The sequence below is a fragment of the Stegastes partitus genome, unplaced genomic scaffold (assembly GCF_000690725.1).
Source record: "Stegastes partitus isolate 25-593 unplaced genomic scaffold, Stegastes_partitus-1.0.2 Scaffold87, whole genome shotgun sequence".
Lineage (NCBI taxonomy): Eukaryota > Metazoa > Chordata > Actinopteri > Pomacentridae > Stegastes > Stegastes partitus.
In genome coordinates, this window is record NW_007577818.1 from 763,268 (window position 1) to 781,120 (window position 17,853).

The 17,853-nt window shown below is 41.6% G+C and overlaps 1 protein-coding gene across 1 annotated transcript in view; it reads left to right on the plus strand.

Moving 5' to 3' along the window:
• The first annotated feature begins 1,687 nt into the window (after nucleotides 1-1,687).
• Nucleotides 1,688-17,853, plus strand: part of elp1 (elongator acetyltransferase complex subunit 1) — a 17,769-nt gene continuing 1,603 nt past the window's right edge. Inside the window, exons 1-34 of the mRNA XM_008277040.1 lie at nucleotides 1,688-1,766; nucleotides 3,269-3,456; nucleotides 3,756-3,908; nucleotides 4,008-4,089; nucleotides 4,477-4,557; nucleotides 4,668-4,753; nucleotides 4,863-5,053; nucleotides 5,207-5,330; nucleotides 5,474-5,567; nucleotides 5,728-5,958; nucleotides 6,041-6,211; nucleotides 6,899-6,977; nucleotides 7,220-7,375; nucleotides 7,507-7,613; nucleotides 7,918-8,021; nucleotides 8,117-8,170; nucleotides 8,274-8,379; nucleotides 8,971-9,086; nucleotides 9,325-9,398; nucleotides 9,716-9,794; nucleotides 11,352-11,431; nucleotides 11,508-11,645; nucleotides 12,115-12,200; nucleotides 12,358-12,506; nucleotides 13,011-13,134; nucleotides 14,099-14,196; nucleotides 14,401-14,602; nucleotides 14,723-14,784; nucleotides 14,972-15,034; nucleotides 15,551-15,611; nucleotides 15,755-15,868; nucleotides 16,477-16,576; nucleotides 16,675-16,802; nucleotides 17,455-17,606. Of these exons, the coding sequence (XP_008275262.1) occupies nucleotides 3,307-3,456; nucleotides 3,756-3,908; nucleotides 4,008-4,089; nucleotides 4,477-4,557; nucleotides 4,668-4,753; nucleotides 4,863-5,053; nucleotides 5,207-5,330; nucleotides 5,474-5,567; nucleotides 5,728-5,958; nucleotides 6,041-6,211; nucleotides 6,899-6,977; nucleotides 7,220-7,375; nucleotides 7,507-7,613; nucleotides 7,918-8,021; nucleotides 8,117-8,170; nucleotides 8,274-8,379; nucleotides 8,971-9,086; nucleotides 9,325-9,398; nucleotides 9,716-9,794; nucleotides 11,352-11,431; nucleotides 11,508-11,645; nucleotides 12,115-12,200; nucleotides 12,358-12,506; nucleotides 13,011-13,134; nucleotides 14,099-14,196; nucleotides 14,401-14,602; nucleotides 14,723-14,784; nucleotides 14,972-15,034; nucleotides 15,551-15,611; nucleotides 15,755-15,868; nucleotides 16,477-16,576; nucleotides 16,675-16,802; nucleotides 17,455-17,606 (3,795 nt within the window). The 5' untranslated portion in view covers nucleotides 1,688-1,766; nucleotides 3,269-3,306. The remainder of the gene's footprint in view (nucleotides 1,767-3,268; nucleotides 3,457-3,755; nucleotides 3,909-4,007; nucleotides 4,090-4,476; nucleotides 4,558-4,667; nucleotides 4,754-4,862; nucleotides 5,054-5,206; nucleotides 5,331-5,473; nucleotides 5,568-5,727; nucleotides 5,959-6,040; nucleotides 6,212-6,898; nucleotides 6,978-7,219; nucleotides 7,376-7,506; nucleotides 7,614-7,917; nucleotides 8,022-8,116; nucleotides 8,171-8,273; nucleotides 8,380-8,970; nucleotides 9,087-9,324; nucleotides 9,399-9,715; nucleotides 9,795-11,351; nucleotides 11,432-11,507; nucleotides 11,646-12,114; nucleotides 12,201-12,357; nucleotides 12,507-13,010; nucleotides 13,135-14,098; nucleotides 14,197-14,400; nucleotides 14,603-14,722; nucleotides 14,785-14,971; nucleotides 15,035-15,550; nucleotides 15,612-15,754; nucleotides 15,869-16,476; nucleotides 16,577-16,674; nucleotides 16,803-17,454; nucleotides 17,607-17,853) is intronic.

The following is a 17,853-nucleotide window of genomic DNA, read 5'->3' on the forward strand; positions in this document are numbered from 1 at the left end:
TTATTTTCTTCTGCCCGAAGTGCCATAATTCACCTGTGTTTGCATTCAGTGCCAATCAAGACTTTGCTTTTTAAGCCATCAAAACCTGAAACAGCATCACTTTTATTTTATAACCCTGTAAAGCCTGAACCATGAAATAAATGCCAGAAAATTCTTTTAAAAAAAAGAAAGAAAAAAAAAAAAAGAAAAAAAGCAACTGAAAAAGAAACTTTATTGAACCTTGACAAATTCCAAAAAATAAATGTATTTATTTATTTGTTAAAATTTGCACATACTGTTTTTAATTTGTTTAATTTTTGCTACGTCCGGCACACACTGATGATGTAGAGGGCTCAAAAACTCATGTATCAAATATGATACAGGGTTAATATTGTTTCAGTTAGACCACCTTAAAAAAATAAATAAATAAGTGTAATTTTTTGGGCCCTTTATAACATTATTCCAGAGGAGAGACAGGGGAGATAGGGAGAAGAAAGGGGAAGGACATGCAGTTTTGAGATACTTGTGAGTTATTTCCTTTTTTATGTAACTTCATAGTCCTACAGCACTACATTTCAAGGGGAAATATTCTACTTTTTACTCCATTAAATTGATTATGGTGTAGATAATATTTTCTATTAAATTAAAGACTTTGTTCTTCTCCCCCCTTTCCTGTCTCCCTCTACTGCACTAAATAAAGGCAAAAGGCCAAAAAAATATATTTAAAAAAAAATAAAAAATAATTAAAGACTTTGTATTAAGTTCTGTCCAGGTTCCCTGGCTTCCTCCCACAGTCCAAAAACACGCTGACATTAATTGGTGAGTGTAGCCCTGTTATAGACTGGTGACCTGTCCAATCCCACAGTTGGATACAGGTTTTTGTTAACATAACAGTGCCTTCACTGTATTTAATGCTGACGGATCATATCATATATGTATTATTTGACTATGTTTTATAGTGTAACCACATGTCAGCAAAGGTATTTTAACAACAACTTGTATCCAAAAAACGTTTAGGTAGATTAGTCTATGACACTACATCATAGTTTTAAGATGGTAATAGATACACAACAGTCTGAATAGTGCCATTTTGCCCAGATCATACTTTTGCTTTTTGCTATATTTCGTGGTGAGATTGCTGAGCTTTTTCGCAAAGTTTGACTGCAGAACTGTTTGAGAATATTTAGGACGCTCAGTCATCCCACACTGTGTTTAAGTATGTATGTTTGCATTTATATTTTATTTATTTGCCAACTATAACACATGTGCATAAACAAATGAAAACATCTAGTGTACCTGACAGGTATCCTTCTCAAGACACTTAAACTTGTTTTATGGTGGAGTATTAGTATATTCAAGTAGCTTTTTTAAAAATATGTGTATATAAACAGTTTTGTCAAAATCTGAAGATGCTCCTGGTTTTGAGCCTCTTTTGTTTATCTAAAGTTGTATTAGAGCCAAAGAAAAAAGATGAGCGAGAAAAAAGACAGCTGTCAGGTTTTCTGTTGTGTATGTGGAATTCGTCAGAAATCATAGTAAAATTTAATCAAACAGATAACATATATTTCATCTTTAGAATATTTAAACTTTTGCAAATTTCAACATTGGTCAAGTTTTGCAAGATAAATATTTTCCCCACTGGATGTAGTTTTCACTCCACGTCATCAGAGGGCGACACCGCTGCGACATGCACGTGCGACAGAGGTCAGAGGTTGTGAGTCTGACAGCGCCACATGTATGTTGTTGTCTTGTTGATGCTGGATATTTAAAGAGTTTCTGTCTTCACGGTGAGTTTTTATCTCTTTCTGACGATGTTAGGTTTCAAAGCCGACACTGTCTCGTTGCTAAACTGAACAACTGCAGCTGCGTCACGTCGCTTTCTGTAGTTTAAAGGTAAGCTAACACTTCTAGTTCCATTTTCGGACACCCTGAAGTTGAGTCTTTCCTGCGAACAGTTTGTTTCACAAAACTACTAACAAACAAGGTTATTAAACACGTCATGTATTTTTAAAAAGCTTTGCCGTTATCGCCTGCTTTTGGGGTTTTTATTTTGTTATTAATGTGTTGTAGGTGTAACATGGAGGTGCGGTTTATACAACAGAATAGCTGCTTAATGTAGCTTCTTATGAAAATATAAACCTGTGAACGTACTTACTAAACTCATCCGAACTAGAGAAAATCTACAGTATTTTCCAAGTCCAAGCCCAGGACAGCCAGCATGACACCCATAAATTTGAAGTAGTATTTTGAGCTATCTTGTGAAACTAAATAAAGCAGTATTTAACATTTGTGACTTTACAAGAAATTATTTAAACCTTTGAGTTTATTTAATTTCTTCAGACAGCAGCAGCTAAATGCAGCTTTCCCCCAATATTGCTGATGGTGATATTCTAGGAGTGTTAATTAGTGCTTTTATAATACATGTCATACTAGTGTTGTAACAGTGAATCAAATAAACAATTAAATGCCAACAAATACATTTATTGACAGCTGTTCTAAATGATCAGTTAATCAGTCTGAATGATTTTTTAAAATTTTGTTTAACTGTCAAAAATCTCTGAGTTCGTCTTTTTAAATGTGAACATTTGCTGGTGGGCTGCAAGGTGGCTCGGTGGTTAGCACTGTAGGTCGCTGCTTCGTCTCCCGGTGAGGACACCCGGGATCTTTCTGCGTGGAGTTTGCATGTTCTCCCCGTGCAGCGTGGGTTCTCTCCAGGTTCTCCGGCTTCCTCCCACACAGTCCAAAAACATGTTGAGGTTAATTGGTGATTCTAAATTGTCCGTAGATGTGAATGTGAGTGTGCTTGGTTGTCTGTCTCTAAGTGTAGCCCTGTGATAGATGGTGACCTGTCCAGGGTGTCCCCTGCCTTCACCCTGAGTCAGCTGGGATAGACTCCAGCCCCCCATGACCCTAGTGAGGATTAAGCGGTGTATAGATAATGGATGGATGGATGGATGAATATTTGCTAGTTTCTTTCGTCCTCTATGACAGTAAATGAGGACTGAATGTCTTTGATTTGTCATGTTTAGCATTTGGAAACTTTGGTCAACACTTTTTAAAATATTTTCTGACATTTTATAGACCAAACAACTGGTCAGCTAATCGAGAAAATACAAAGCAGGATAATAGAAATAATAATCACAAATGAAAATAATAAAAATAAAGCACTTTATCATAGTAAGGTAACCAGTTATGTTGTGGTGTGATTCTTGTGCTGAGTGTTCATATTTAACCAGCTGTGTCTGCGACAGGTTTCCTGAGTGAATGTGTGAATTTTTTGCCGTTTCAGGTCATCTTCCTCCTTTGGGACCAGACCCCTGAGGTGAAATGAGGAATCTGAAGCTGCTGAAGAGCCTGCGGAGCTCAGAGCTTCAGGGTCCAGGCTCTCCACAGTGTTTCTCTGTGCGGGCCGATACTGGTTCGCTGCTGATTGCCTCACAGTACTCCATCACAGAGTACGACCCCCGAGCTGGTCAGGTGAGCTGACATACCGCACTTGTCACTTTGTTTTTGGGCGACAACTGGCTGATGGGTGGAGATGTTTTGTGAGCTGTCTGTGGTCACGAGTTCTGAGGTTTTTAATCCATTTGAACAACTTGCTCACACTGTTTATGCATTTATTTAAGTTTTGTCTTGGCGAGGACAAAAGTGTGTTTACAGTGTAAAATTAAAAAAAGGAAACCAGCAGCTGAGAGTTGAGAGTCTTGATTGTAATGTACATGTGGAGGTGAGTATTGGTTCGTGCATTATGAGTTGTCCTGCGTTTTCTTCTCCAGGTGGTCAGTGAAGCCTCACTGACGGCAGACAGTTTCCTCCCAGAGGATGGCAGCGGAGTGGTGGTCGGACTGCAGGACCTGGCTGAACTCGAGTCCGCATGTTTGGCCACAGCAAGCGGGGATGTTGTTCTCTTCAACCTAAACACCTGCCAGGTTGGTAGTGCAGAAAGCCTTTTTGACAGCCTTTTCTTTTAAGGCTGTGATAAATACAAAGGAATGGCATTAAGTGAATGAGGGTGTTCTGTTCCACAGTTGGAGTGTGTTGGCAGCGTCGACAGCGGTCTTACCTCGATGAGCTGGAGTCCTGATGAGGAGCTTGTCATTCTCACAACTGGTCAGTACGTTCAACAATTAAAGTCTTCCAGCTTAAGTTCAGTTGAGCGGTTAGTCTAATGAATTAACTTATTTCTCACTACCTCAAAAATGACTTTAAAGTCAACAATAAAGAAGCTTGTCTTCATAGTGAGGTCGATGTATGCATTTGAGTTTGGAAACCATCACAGATGAGCAAGAAATCTAAATTTCTGCTAAGATAGAGATGAGATGAGTATCATCTGGACACACTATTGTTCTAAGTATGTATCTCTAAACAGTGACAGATCAGTGTTTAATAAAATTAAATTTAAAAAATACACATAGAAAGCTAAATAACAAAACAAAGTACATCAACACAATCAGCAGTATTACGAATGAATACATCACTAATAATTTGTGTTCACAGGTCAGGAAACCATCATTATGATGACCAAAGACTTCGAGCCAATCACTGAGGTCGGAATCCACCAGGACGATTTCGGTGAAGGTACGGTGACTCTCATGGACTCAGTTTGGATTAGTGGTTCTCTTTGTGAGTCCTAGAGGTTCACTCGATTGTTCTCTAGATTGACTGTGTTCACCTACGTTGTTTTGCAGGGAAGTTCATCACAGTGGGTTGGGGGAAGAAGGAGACTCAGTTCCATGGCTCAGAGGGGAAACAGGCAGCGCAGAAGAAGATCCAGGTCACTGATGATTCACTCTACTATCAAAAAAAAAGTGTCAAACAATGTAGAAATTTTGATTGAGAATACGTCAAATATGAAAACATACTCTAATGCACATTCACCACAGGAGGTGCAGCCCGCTGTAGCCTGGGATGACCGCAGGCCTCGTGTGACGTGGCGAGGTGATGGTCAGCTTTTTGCTGTCAGCGCCATCTGTCCTCAGACTGGAGCCAGGAAGGTCCGGGTCTGGAATCGAGAGGGCGTCCTGCAGGCCACCAGCGAGCCCGTCAACGGCCTGGAGCAGGCACTCTGCTGGAAGTAAGGGCTCTGTCAATGTGATTTTCTTTAAATACATTAATTGAAACAAACTGGAGTCTTTACCAGCTGCCTGGATTCTGGCTGCTTTGGACTGGCTCTGTTTAGTGATATGAGAATTGTAAATCAATGTGAAATGTTGTCCTGATGTTTCAGACCATCGGGTAGCCTGATAGCGAGCACTCAGCGTCATCCCAACAAACACAGCGTGGTGTTCATGGAGAAGAACGGACTGCTGCATGGAGACTTCACTTTGCCATTCAGTAAAGACCAAACCAAGGCATGTTCAGTTAAACCTCCAGAAACAGATTTTTGTCTTAATTCAAAACAATAAATAATAATAAATCAGCACAGACTTAGTGTTTCAGTTTATGATCCAAAGGACAGTTTCAGCAGATTAATCCACTGATGTGTGTGTTTCAGGTGAAGAAGCTGCTGTGGAACAGTGACTCCACTGTTCTGGCTGTTTGGTTGGAGGACATGACTGCTGGGGAGGATGGACAGGTCAACAGTTACAGTAAGCTCAGAACAATGTATCCGTGGTGTCTGGTGATGTTTACTGTTGTCATGCCATTTACAGTTTCTGCAATTTAATTATAAATTGATGAATAAGTCATTGTATATTTATGTAAATGAGTATGGTGAATCCCCCTAAAGCTGCTGTGCTCCCTCTGCAGTCCAGCTGTGGACGGTGGGGAACTACCACTGGTATCTGAAGCAGAGCCTGGACTTTGGCAGAGACCCTCAGAAGGCTCCAGTTTGTGTCTGCTGGGACCCTGAGCGCCCCCTACAGCTCCATGTGGTGTCCCACAGCTGGACCAGCATCACCTACGACTGGGGCTGGACGACGGAGCGCAGCCCCGGACTGGACGCCACAGACAACGCCAACGTGGCTGTGATCGATGGAGGTGAGAGCCAACACGACGACGTGACAGTGAACTGTTATATTAATCCAACGTGATGTTAATGTTTGTCTAAACCCCCCCGCAGAAAAAATCTTGGTGACTGCGTTCAGGCAGTGTGTGGTTCCTCCTCCCATGTGTTCATTCGAGCTCCAGTTAAAATCACCGGTTAACCAGGTGACTTTCCTGTGTCGACCTGAGAGGACCAATCAGCTGGCAGCATTCACCGCTGATGGACGGATCTCAGTCTACAGCCAAGGTGGGTTTATAAAGTTAGTTGAATGTTTTGTGTTACCTTCCAAAATTGGTAAAATTTCTCTCGTCATCTAATTCGAGAAACACATGCTTCTTTATTTCAGTTGTCAAATGGACTTTATATAAAGCCAGCATTGTGAACTCAAGTTTTTAATTTTTTATTTTTTTTTAAGCTCCATTTGGTTTTTCCAGGACACTAAATTCAGGAAATAGGAGCCAATTTTGAAAAGATTCTGAACCCGAGTCAGATTCCTTGGGTTTGGACCAGTTTTCGATCCAGTGTCTCAAAAATCTGTCTTGAGCCACACAATTTTCAAAATGCCATCATCAAATGTATATTTGCCTAAAATTTGGTCGGATTAAAGCATATTGACCAGTCAGCCTAGAGAATACAGCCCCATTGAAGCAAAGGCAGCTGTAGCTTCAGACCACATTAGGACCGTGTTTAACAGACTGTAACTCATGTCCCCTGACTCTCCAAAATTTGTCCCATGTAATATAATGTGATATTTATGATGCAATTTATTGTTTTTATTTTATTTTCATTTTTCGTTTTGATGTCTTTATATTAAATACTCAGTGAGCTTTTGAATTGTCCCAAGGGGATAAATAAAATTATTTGAAATGAATTAAACTGAATTGTTATTTGTGTTTTATTTTTAACTCCCTGCATATTTCCTCGTCGATCCAGATTCAGGAGAGCAGGCTGACAAAACGGCAGATGCGTTCAAGATCGTGTCTCATCCTCTGGTCCTCCAGAAAACCTTCAGGTAACACAAAAACCTGCGGTGCTCTCTGTGATGCTGCTGCCCTCTGACATGCAGCTCCACCTCACACTCTGCCACCTGCTCCGCCTCTTTCAAGGTTACTTAAATAATATGGAAAAACAGGTGTCCTAATTTCAAAGTAGTGTTTCTGTTTAACTAGCACATGCTTCTTTTTCATTGGCCTGCTTGCTCTTTAAACTCTTTCCCACTCCGTTGTCCTTCCTGTTTGTCCCATTTTCCTGCAGACTGGCAGCTCTTCAGGACGATCCTCTGGCCCTGCGGCAGCTGCTGTGGCTGGAGGATGAGCTGTTTGTGGGTGTCAGTTCCGGTCTGCTGCCAACCTCCTCCACCCTGCTGATGCTCCGACCTGTTCAGGACGCTGCTGACACACTCGCTGTGAGGTCAGCAAGCAAATCAATCCCCTTGAGCCTTGGGTTTATCCTGTAAAACCTGCACATTAGCAAAATTACACTGAAATCCTTTAAAATAATTTACCGTTTACTAACTTTTTCATGCTGTTTATGTGCTTCAGGTCGACTGTGGAAGTGGATGGTGTTGTGGTCAGTATGGTTCACTGCTCTCAGACTGGAACTGTGGCCCTGCAGCTGGAGGACGGACAGATCCGGAAACTGCTCTGGGGTCAGAAAAAACAAACGCTTGTGTTTTGATGCTGAATGATAAAGTGTTTTCCCTGCCCTAGAAATGCTTTGTTGGTAATTATTACTCTAAAATGTGTGTATTCTCCAACTGAATCATTTGAAAACATACTGAACAGCAGTGAGAGTTACCAGACAGTGTGCCTGGTCGAGTCGTGCTCTGTAACAAAGGAGTGTGTACGTCCACAACACACAATAATTACATGAATTACTTTCACTGCTTTCGTGATTAAAATTCATTAGTTTCCAGAAATAAAAACTTAATCTTTTTTTACATTTCTCTGTAGATCATCCTGATCCATCCGTGGAGGATTGGCGTGACTCCAGCAGTTGTAGCATCAACTTTCCTGTTTCCTGCGTCCAGACGGCGCTCTGCAGCATCAGCGGAGAGGTAGAGACACATCAGTGTATAGGTCCATTACTAATTAGTTCTTGTGTACAGGCCTGAATGCGTCTGTTTGTCTTTGCTTTACCTCCTGTCTTCAGGAACATCTACTTGGCCTGACGGACAGATCCCACCTGTACGCTGGAGACACAGAGGTATCCTCTCATCATCCTGTTACCTGCAGGTTGTTTGCTGGGACACAAATAGCAACAGGACTTTTGGAAGATGTGTACATTTATGTCTGCTGTTCTTCTGCAGCTGGCCTCCAATGTCTGCTCGTTCGCTGTTTGCAACGACTTCCTCCTCATCACCACGCACTCACACACCTGCCGCTGCCTCCGTCTGAGCATGCTCACTGTCAAAGGTGGGATAAACGATAAACACACACCGTGAAAAGGGGTTTTCTTATCCTCTGTTCGTCAAAAGTAGAGTTTCCTTTCTTTCCATTGACAAATTAAAACAGAAACATGCAAAAAATACAGCTTTGTATTACTGCCTAATGACAGTAGTAACACATGAATAACACATTTCTGACATAGAAATTAGTGGCAAACAAAAACCAATTAAACCAACATGGTCTCAGAAAAAACAATGCTTAATTTGTAGTGAAAAGTTAAAATACATACAGTTAAAAAGGAAATTAAATATACATTGAGCTCAGACTGAATGCAGTTTGATATTTAATTTTTTTCTCATGTAAATGTGCAGAAATTATGAGAAACAACAAATGCACAGTCATTGTGTTCACTGCCTCACCAGCAGTAACTGTGCATTTCTCAAAGGTTTTGCTTTTGCCACACAGTCGGTGTCATTCATATAAAATGTGCTATTTTTAAAGAATAATCAGTCCACACTGCTTCAGTTATTGCGTTCTCCTATAAGTACATTTATTTTCTCTTGCTTCTGTTTTTGGCTTTTTTATTGCTACTGAGCTGAATGACCTTTGACCCCACAGGGCTGCAGGCGGCCTTGGCCTCAGACGGAGGTCAGAACGATGAGACGCTTCGGCGAGTGGAGAGAGGATCCAGGATCGTCACTGTGGTGCCTCGAGACACCAGAGTGATTCTGCAGGTCAGCTGAATCTCTCTCACACACACACACACACACACACACACACACACACACACATGCGTCGCCACCTTCAGTGTTTCAGCTGTAGAAACCACTGCAGCTCTGAAAATTAAATTTTTTGTGACTGCTTTCATCCAAATTTAAAACCCTAATGCAGATTAGAAACCTCTGACATGTTCTATTTTTTAAATGACAAATAAACAGGTTTGCTCTGTCTGATTTTGTTTGCTGTGTCCAGATGCCTCGTGGGAATCTGGAGACCATCCATCACAGAGCGCTGGTGCTGGCTCAGCTCAGGGCGTGGTTGGACAGGTAAATGTGATATCCCTCAACTCCAGTTATCAGAAGACATGCGGCTTATCACGTTAGTATTGAATGTAGTCGAAATTTACACAATGACCTGTTCTTCTAGGCTCAGGCTGATCTTAACTGTTAAATTATACTTAATATTCTTTAACTAAACTTTCTAGGCATCTTATACTTGAACATAATCATCTTAACAATGTGTACATGTGATCATTTGTAGTTTTGAAGACTGGAACCAGGGAGGGAGCAAACTGTGCATACCTGTCTAAATGTTAAACTCAGCCCTACCTGTCTTTTCTTCTGTTGTTGTTTTGTTTCATCAGTTTGAGATTTAGAGACTCCTTCGAGTGTATGAGGAAGCTGAGGATCAACCTAAATCTCATCTATGATCACAACCCAAAGGTATGTACTGGATTTAACGAGGAGTTTTCTGACTACACGCGTTTAACTTAGTCTGCAGGCTTTCAGACATTTTAAAGGTTCTCTTTGGAGTTTTATTGTAAACAAACAAAAGTTCATTTCTATCAGCTGTTGCTCACAAAAAATCACGTGTGTGTCCCTGAAATTAAAACAATTTGTTGGCATGAAACACATGCAAAACATTTTTGAAAATATATATATTATATTGTTTTCATAGTTATTATGGGAGCTATGTAGCCAGTTGCATTTCCCTCGTAACAAACAGAAAAATACACATGGAGATAACAGTTTACGCCGTAGCACTGTGTCACTGATTATTCCGGATGTCTACCGAGCACAGTGTGTAGACAGAGCACAGGATTTCTGGAGAAATATGGCCGCTGTTTAAAATTGCGGACATGAATGTGGACTCGGAAAGCACAAATTGGTCTTTATACTCCTGGGAACCTTTAAAGGTTCTCATTCACGGCTTCATTCATTAAGAAAAGTGAAGTCAAGTCACAGTTTTTATATAGCACATGTAAGACAGCAGCTGTTGTACCAAATGGCATTGTGGAATTTTCCTAACAAGTTTTAATACTGGGGTTGTGACTCTACATTGTTGTTTGTGGTGTGATTTTGCCTGATTAATTAACACATTTTAAAAATGTTACAAATACTATTTCACTTGACTATAATACATGTAAAGGCTGAGACCCTACAGTGGTATTTATTACGGAGAATAACCTGACTAATGTAATAGTATAGCTAAAACACTACGGTTATATACATCCATCCATTCCATCCATCCATCTTCTCCCGCTTATCCGGAGTCGGGTCGCGGAGGCAGCAGCCTTAGCAAAGCCGCCCAGACTTCCCGATCCACACACACCCCCCCAGCTCTTCCGGGGGGACCCCTAGGCGTTCCCAGGCCAGCTGGGAGACATAGTCCCTCCAGCGTGTCCTGGGTCTTCCCCGAGGTCTCCTCCCAGTGGGACGCGCCTGGAACACCTCCCCAGGGAGGCGTCCAGGAGGCATCCGGAAAAGATGCCCGAGCCACCTCAACTGGCTCCTTTCGACGTGGAGGAGCAGCGGCTCTACTCCGAGCTCCTCCCGCGTGACTGAGCTCCTCACCCTATCTCTAAGAGACCGCCCAGCCACCCTGTGGCGGAAACTCATTTCGGCCGCTTGTATCCGCGATCTTGTTCTTTCGGTCATTATTTTGAAACTTAACCTAACTATTATAGATATTAAAGATAAGACTGTACAGTGTTAATAATTATGGCGATTAACCTGACTAATTTACAGCTAACGATTTGACACTACAAACACATAAATGAATGTATCACAAATGTGAATATTTTCTAAGAGAAGAGGAATTAAATGTTTTACCTGTTCAGTACAATATGTAGACCTTTTAACATTTTGGAATAAATAACAGATAGCAGCAAATTTAAATGATTCATATGCTGAGTAGTAGAAAGATAAACATTTCACAAACAGAATTGTGACACAGGAATGAGAGCATGATTAACACAAAGTGGTATTTTATGTCTGCAGATTTTCTTGGAGAACTTACAGACCTTCATCACGCAACTCAACTCCATCAACCACATCAACCTCTTCCTCACCGAGCTCAAGTAAGACTTGGAACAGTGGTATCTCACATAAAAAAGAACAACTGTATAATGACATTCGTCTTTCTTTGGTACCTAGAGAGGAGGACACGACCAGCAGTATGTACCTCCGTCCTGACAGCAGCCCCGTCCAGCACCAACCAGCCTCTGGGCAGAAGAAGGTGGATGTGGTTTGTGATGCTTTACGGAACGCAATGGAATCAATGGATCCAAACAAGTAAGTGATATTTCTAATGTAGTCCTTACTACACATAATAATAAAGAGTATCATTAGGGGTAAAATATTAAATTGTAGGTTGTGCATTCAGAGGATTTTATGAGAATATCTTAATAGCATTTACAGTCATAGCTGCCAATACAACCTGTAGTTTTTGTAGGTAAGCATGTAAAAACTACGTCAGAAATGTGCAGTGAAACCATCATTTAGTGCAGGGGTGTCGAATCCTGGTCCTCGAAGGCCACAGTCCTGCATGTTTTAGATGTTTCCCTCTTCCAACACACCTGATTCAAATGATCAGCTCATCATCAAGCTCTGCAGAAGCCTGATAACGATCCTGATCATTTGAATCAGGTGTGTTGGAAGAGGGACACATCTAAAACATGCAGGATTGTGGCCCTCGAGGACCAGGATTCGACACCCGTGATTTAGTGCCACAAGTTAAAAGATCATGGTGTTCTCCATCCAGGTTCTGTCTGTGCATACTGACTGCTCATGTGAAAAAGACGGTTCCAGAGCTTGAGATCGCTCTGCAGAAAGTCCACGAGCTTCGAGGTGAGTCCACTTTATACTCACTGCTGATATGTGTATACAGACATATGCAGACACACATGGAGTAGAGGATGTTAGGAGACAATGTTTAATTCCGCTGTCTGTACCCTCATTAGTTTCATCATTAACTGCTGTGAGTGTATTTATTTATTTTTTTTAGAGAACCCTCCTGAAGCTCCGGGAGCTGTGAGCGCTGAAGAGGCGTTGAAGTACCTCCTGTTCCTGGTCAACGTTAACGACCTTTACGAACACTCACTGGGAACGTACGACTTTGACCTCGTGCTCATGGTGGCTGAGAAATCACAGAAGGTACGAGACGAAAATCTGACTTTGTGTTTTACTTCATTTAGCTCAAAACGTTACAAAATGCCAGGAAAATGGATGTTTAGTCCCATGATGCTATGCTTTATACTTTACAGTCAGTTGTGCTGATGAGTTCATAAATTAACCGAGTTGATCATTTAGGATGAAAGGATTTTAACATTCACATATTTCTCTAAACATACCACAAATAATATTTTGTCATCTTACTTTGAAAAAGAAATGAAATAAGAGACTTTTAAAGTGCCAAATACTACTCAAAATTCCTCATCAACTTGCTCTGTAAGGTCTTCCCAAATTGAATTAGATGTTCAGCTCTGATGTGAATTTTTAGTTTCAGACACAAACAAGCGATGACAGTCGATCATCTGTAGTGAAGTCTGTGTGTACAGTAGAGGAGCTGCCTCACAAAAGTGATGAGTCGCTTTCACTTTAGGCTAAATGTAAAAACACCAGGATGAACCTTCAATCACAACTTATAACTCCCTGCAGGACCCCAAAGAGTACCTTCCCTTCTTAAACATGCTGAAGAGCCTGGAGCCGAACTACCAACGCTACACCATCGACAAACACCTGAAGCGCTACAAGAAGGCCTTGCTCCACCTCAGCAAGTGTGGTCAGTCTGTCAACTTGGCCCATTTTACTGCTGTTCAGTCTTGGAAACTTTGATAGAATATATTTTTTTCAATATTTTTTGTAAGCATATCAAGTAGGGCTAGACCCGAATAGCCGACTATTTGTTCACTGTGCTGGAATCAGGATATCAAATTGATCTCCGAATATCCCCGCCGCCGTGGAAACAGAGCCGTCACCACGAAGCTAAACACAGAAACTGGTCTTAGTAGCCAAATGCTGCCTGTGCGTCACGCCCTCTCCAGTTGAAGTTCTTCTCAAGTCATTAATTTAACCTCTCAAACACTAAACCTACTGTATACTACACAATGACAAGTAGTTATATTGGAGTAGTAGGAGTATTTCAGCCATACATGTTCATTAAATGGGTTGCAAGGTGGTGCGGTGCCTCGCAGCTAGAAGGTTGCCGGTTCGCGTCCCAGTGAGGACTTTCTGCATGGAGTTTGCATTTTCTCCCCGTGCAGTGTGGGTTCTCTCCGGGTTCTCCGGCTTCCTCCCACAAGGTCCAAAGACATGTTGAGGTTAATTGGTGATTCTAAATTGTCCGTAGGTGTGAATGTGAGTGTGCTTGGTTGTCTGTCTCTAAGTGTAGCCCTGCGATAGACTGGCGACCTGTCCAGGGTGTCCCCTGCCTTCACCCTAAGTCAGCTGGGATAGGCTCCAGCTCCCCCATGACCCTAGTGAGGATTAAGCGGTGGATGGATGGATGGTCCTGAAATCCTGGCTGTCTGAATGTGTGTTTTTAAGACAGAATTTTCATGGTGGTAATATAATGCTCATTCTGCTCGTGATGTGTCTTCTAACATATAAAAAAACCATCAGAGGGAGTCTTTAACAATTCCAGCAGTAAGAACAGAAGTCATGTCTGTTCAGCTAAGAAGTAGAGTGTGCTTCTCTTTTGCCAAACACAAGTTTGATGTAAACTGATTTGGGTCTTTTGTGTTCAGGAGAGGAACATTTCCACGAAGCTCTGCAGCTGGTGAAGGAGCAGAAACTCTACAGTGAAGCTCTGAAACTGTATCCAGCAGATAGTGCTCACTACAAGGTACAGACACACCTCAGGGCTGTTTGCATCTTCTGTGACTCGTTGGCCTGAAGTTAATCACGTCTACATGAATCAAAGTCATGTTACGAAGCCTCAGCATCAATTATGCATTCATCACATGTGGCAAATGCACAGTAGTGTTCGTGGTTTCAAAGGGATTCAGTGGCAGAAAGCCAGTGCTGTATGTTGCCTTTTCACCTCCAGGCTCTGAGCTGCGCATATGCTGAGCACCTGGTGGAGCAGCAACAGGCGGAGCAGGCTGGCTTGTTGCTATGGCGATGTGGAGAGCCAGTCCGTGCCCTGCAGGCTTTCGCCGGCAGCTCCAGCTGGAGAAACGCCATCTGTGTGGCGCAGCAGATACCGCTACCACCGGACCAGTTAGCTCTGCTGGCCAGAGACCTGGCAGGTAACCATGACAACAGGTGGTCAGACTGACAGACAGAAACATCGGCAGACAGTCAGCTGGTGTGATTCCACCAGGGCGTCACTGCATGTGACAGTTTCTGCTCGTCTCTCTCCCTCATAGAGAAGCTGACTGAACAGAGGCGCTATGCAGATGCTGCTCTGCTGCTGGACCAGTATGCAAAAGTAAGTGAACATCTGGACACATAGCTTCTGATTAACTGGCTCGCTGCATTGGGCGAATGGATAAATGTGGAAGAACTATGTGATTTTAGATGTTTATAGTTAGAATCTGTTATGAATCAGCAGCCAGCAGCAGACCACTCTCTGTCCACAGCTAAAGTCTGAAGGTCTGCATTTCTGTTTCCCACAGGACTGTGAGGAAGCCATCTTGGCTCTGATCACTGGTGCAGTCTGGGAGGAGGCACTGCGACTGGTAAGTAAAGAAATAATAGCAATAACTTTATTTACCTAGCATTTTTAAAAACACATTTTTAAACAGTACTTTGACAGACAAAGCAAAGCAGGAGAGAAAAACTGGCCAAACGATGTAAGGCCAAATTAAACTAAAGTTAAGATAAAGTTAAAACAAAATAACAAAAGATACAAAAATCCAAAACACAATGTGCAAATATAGATGTAGAATTGATTACAGTTGTAAGGTCAATACCTTACTATGTTCAGCGCTGTGTGATGGCATGTGTTGTAAACTACGCTATAAAAATAAAGTTGAATTGAATTAAATGTATTCAAATAAAATAGTAAAGCAGGAAAAACCTTTAAAAAAGGCAGTATCACATAATAGAGGACCTATAATTAACCACGCACACGTCATACTTATCTATGTTATATGCATAGCTGTGCAGTGAAAACTCTTAGGCAGACACACGATCACTGACAAGTCATGTGTGCATGTGTTAGTTTATTACAGATGATCTTATATCTGTTTCAGATTTACATGCACAACAGGCAAGACATCACTGAGACCAACCTGAAGCCTGCGTTATTAGAAGGTAAGAACACGTCACGTTCAGTCAAGTAAGCCTGCTGGTGGGGGGCTTTGTTTACTATGAATATATGTGGAAAAAAACTACATGCAGGAGGAGAGGAAGGGGAAGGCCGCACAAAAACATGTTGTGTTGTTGTCTGTCTTTAGCCGTCGGTACCCAAACTCTGTTCCTGGAGGCTCAGGTAGCGACGTTCTCGCGGCACAGGACCCGGCTGGCTGTGGTCCGTGAGCAGAAAGAGAAGGCCAGACTGGACATGCTTGGTGAGGACAAGACATCATCTGAACCAATGTGTTTTTTAATTTCTTTTGTCCATTGTGTTGTGTATTTATTTGAAATAGTGATTTTTTTTTTTAAAGGCAGAAAAGGTCCAAATGTTTAACATCGGTCAACAGTGTAGCCTCCGTCTGTAGGTTTAATATCCCCCAGTTATATCACCAGAAAGTGGCTAAAAATACCACAAGCACTCCAGGTTTGCAGTTATTATAAACGTGGTGTTTTCTAAGGAGTGAAACGTTCAAAACAAGCAAACAAAAAGGAAATAAAGAAGCAAAAAGAAAGAAATGAATGAAATAATTCTATAGAAAACACACTGGATGTCTACACTTTTAATTGAAACCACATTTGCTCTTTTTTGTACCATCATCTGGCCCCTCGTTCATGGGATTATAAAACACTAATGTTTCACAAAATGTGCATCTTCCAGTAAACAAAACTGCAATGTTTTAAATTCTTCTACATTTCTTTCAAATAATGTATTTGTTAAAAAATCGAAATGACTTGTACACCAAAATTGACTGACGCGCTGATGCCTCCTGTTGTTTTTTCTCATCTTCCACTCTCTAAATAAATGTTTGTTTTTCCTCATCAGATGAAGATGGTCCTGACTGTCCCGATGCTGAACTTTACTCTGAAGCCAGCAGTGTAATGACCGGTTCCAAGTACTCCCAGAGTAACTCCCGTATCTCCTCGTAAGACAAACACGGTCTTCAGTCTGGCCCAACAAAAAAAAACAAAAACAAAAGACTTCTGTTTTGTCACTCGTTTAATAATCATTCTCTGCTTGCAGGAGATCATCAAAGAACCGTCGGAAAGCCGAGCGAAAGAAGCTGAGTCTGAAGGAAGGAAGCCCGATGGAGGATAAAGCGCTGATGTATGCCCTGGGTGAGATCATCACCACCGTGGACAAGATGAGAGGTACAGATACAAACATGCCAAAACTTTGTATATTAGGACCTTCACTAAACAGTTTTGTTTGTCCAGATTGTAGATTCGCTGCTTCTGTTCACGCAAAACAACTAAAGGATCGGTCCACCTTTTTTCCAAGTCGGTCTTAAAGCAACAGTCAGGTGTCCACATGCACATAACCAGACATTATAACATCCTCTACTGATGGGATTTCATTGATGATGTGGAAACATTCAGTTCTCATTCATTTTGTGAAAAAACCTATTTGAAACCTTTTCTAAAACTTTGTACTAAAAACTTCTCAAGCTCACTTACTTTTATTGATTTGTTTAACGGTGTCCGGCTGAAGGCTCATTATAGCTTCAGATAAGGTTCTGAATATGTTTTGGATGAGAGGAGGGCTGTCAAGTAGCAACAGGATTAATACTTACAGAAAGAAAACACTTCCAGTGCTCATGTGGACTCAGAAATGTAGACCTAACCTGTTGTCTGTAGGGTAGAAACAGCAGCAAACGGGCAAAAAGGAATCATGAGAAGTGTTTCATTTTGATGAAACATGCAGCATTTAAAAGACCTGAACTGAAAATCTAAACTTCACTGAATTTGTATGCTCACTGTGCTCGTTTGATCAACATGTATTTTGTTCCTTCTTTGCAAACAGAGGAAGTACACAACCTGCTGAAGGCCTTGGTGCTGTTCCAGTTTGACAAACAGGCAGTGAAGCTGCAGCTGGCCTATGAGGACGCTCTGCAGATGATGGAGGCAGCAGTTCCTGAGGTGTGGCCTGAAGGCCTGCAGAACAGCCAAGCCCCGGTAAGTATACTGCCTCATTAGTAGCTGTAGTAGTTTCTCAGTAAAATGTTTTCCTCACATGTGAGTTTATCTAATTATCAATTCACTTTTATTACATAGCTGCTGTAGCTGGTTTAACAGTCGGGATGCAAATTAGAACAATTTTCGTAATCGCAGCATCAATCAATAATCGGTTAATCGACACCACTAATCACGTGATGTAGTCTGCTGCAGTGGCTTAGTTACCTTGTTTCATTGGTGCAGAAGA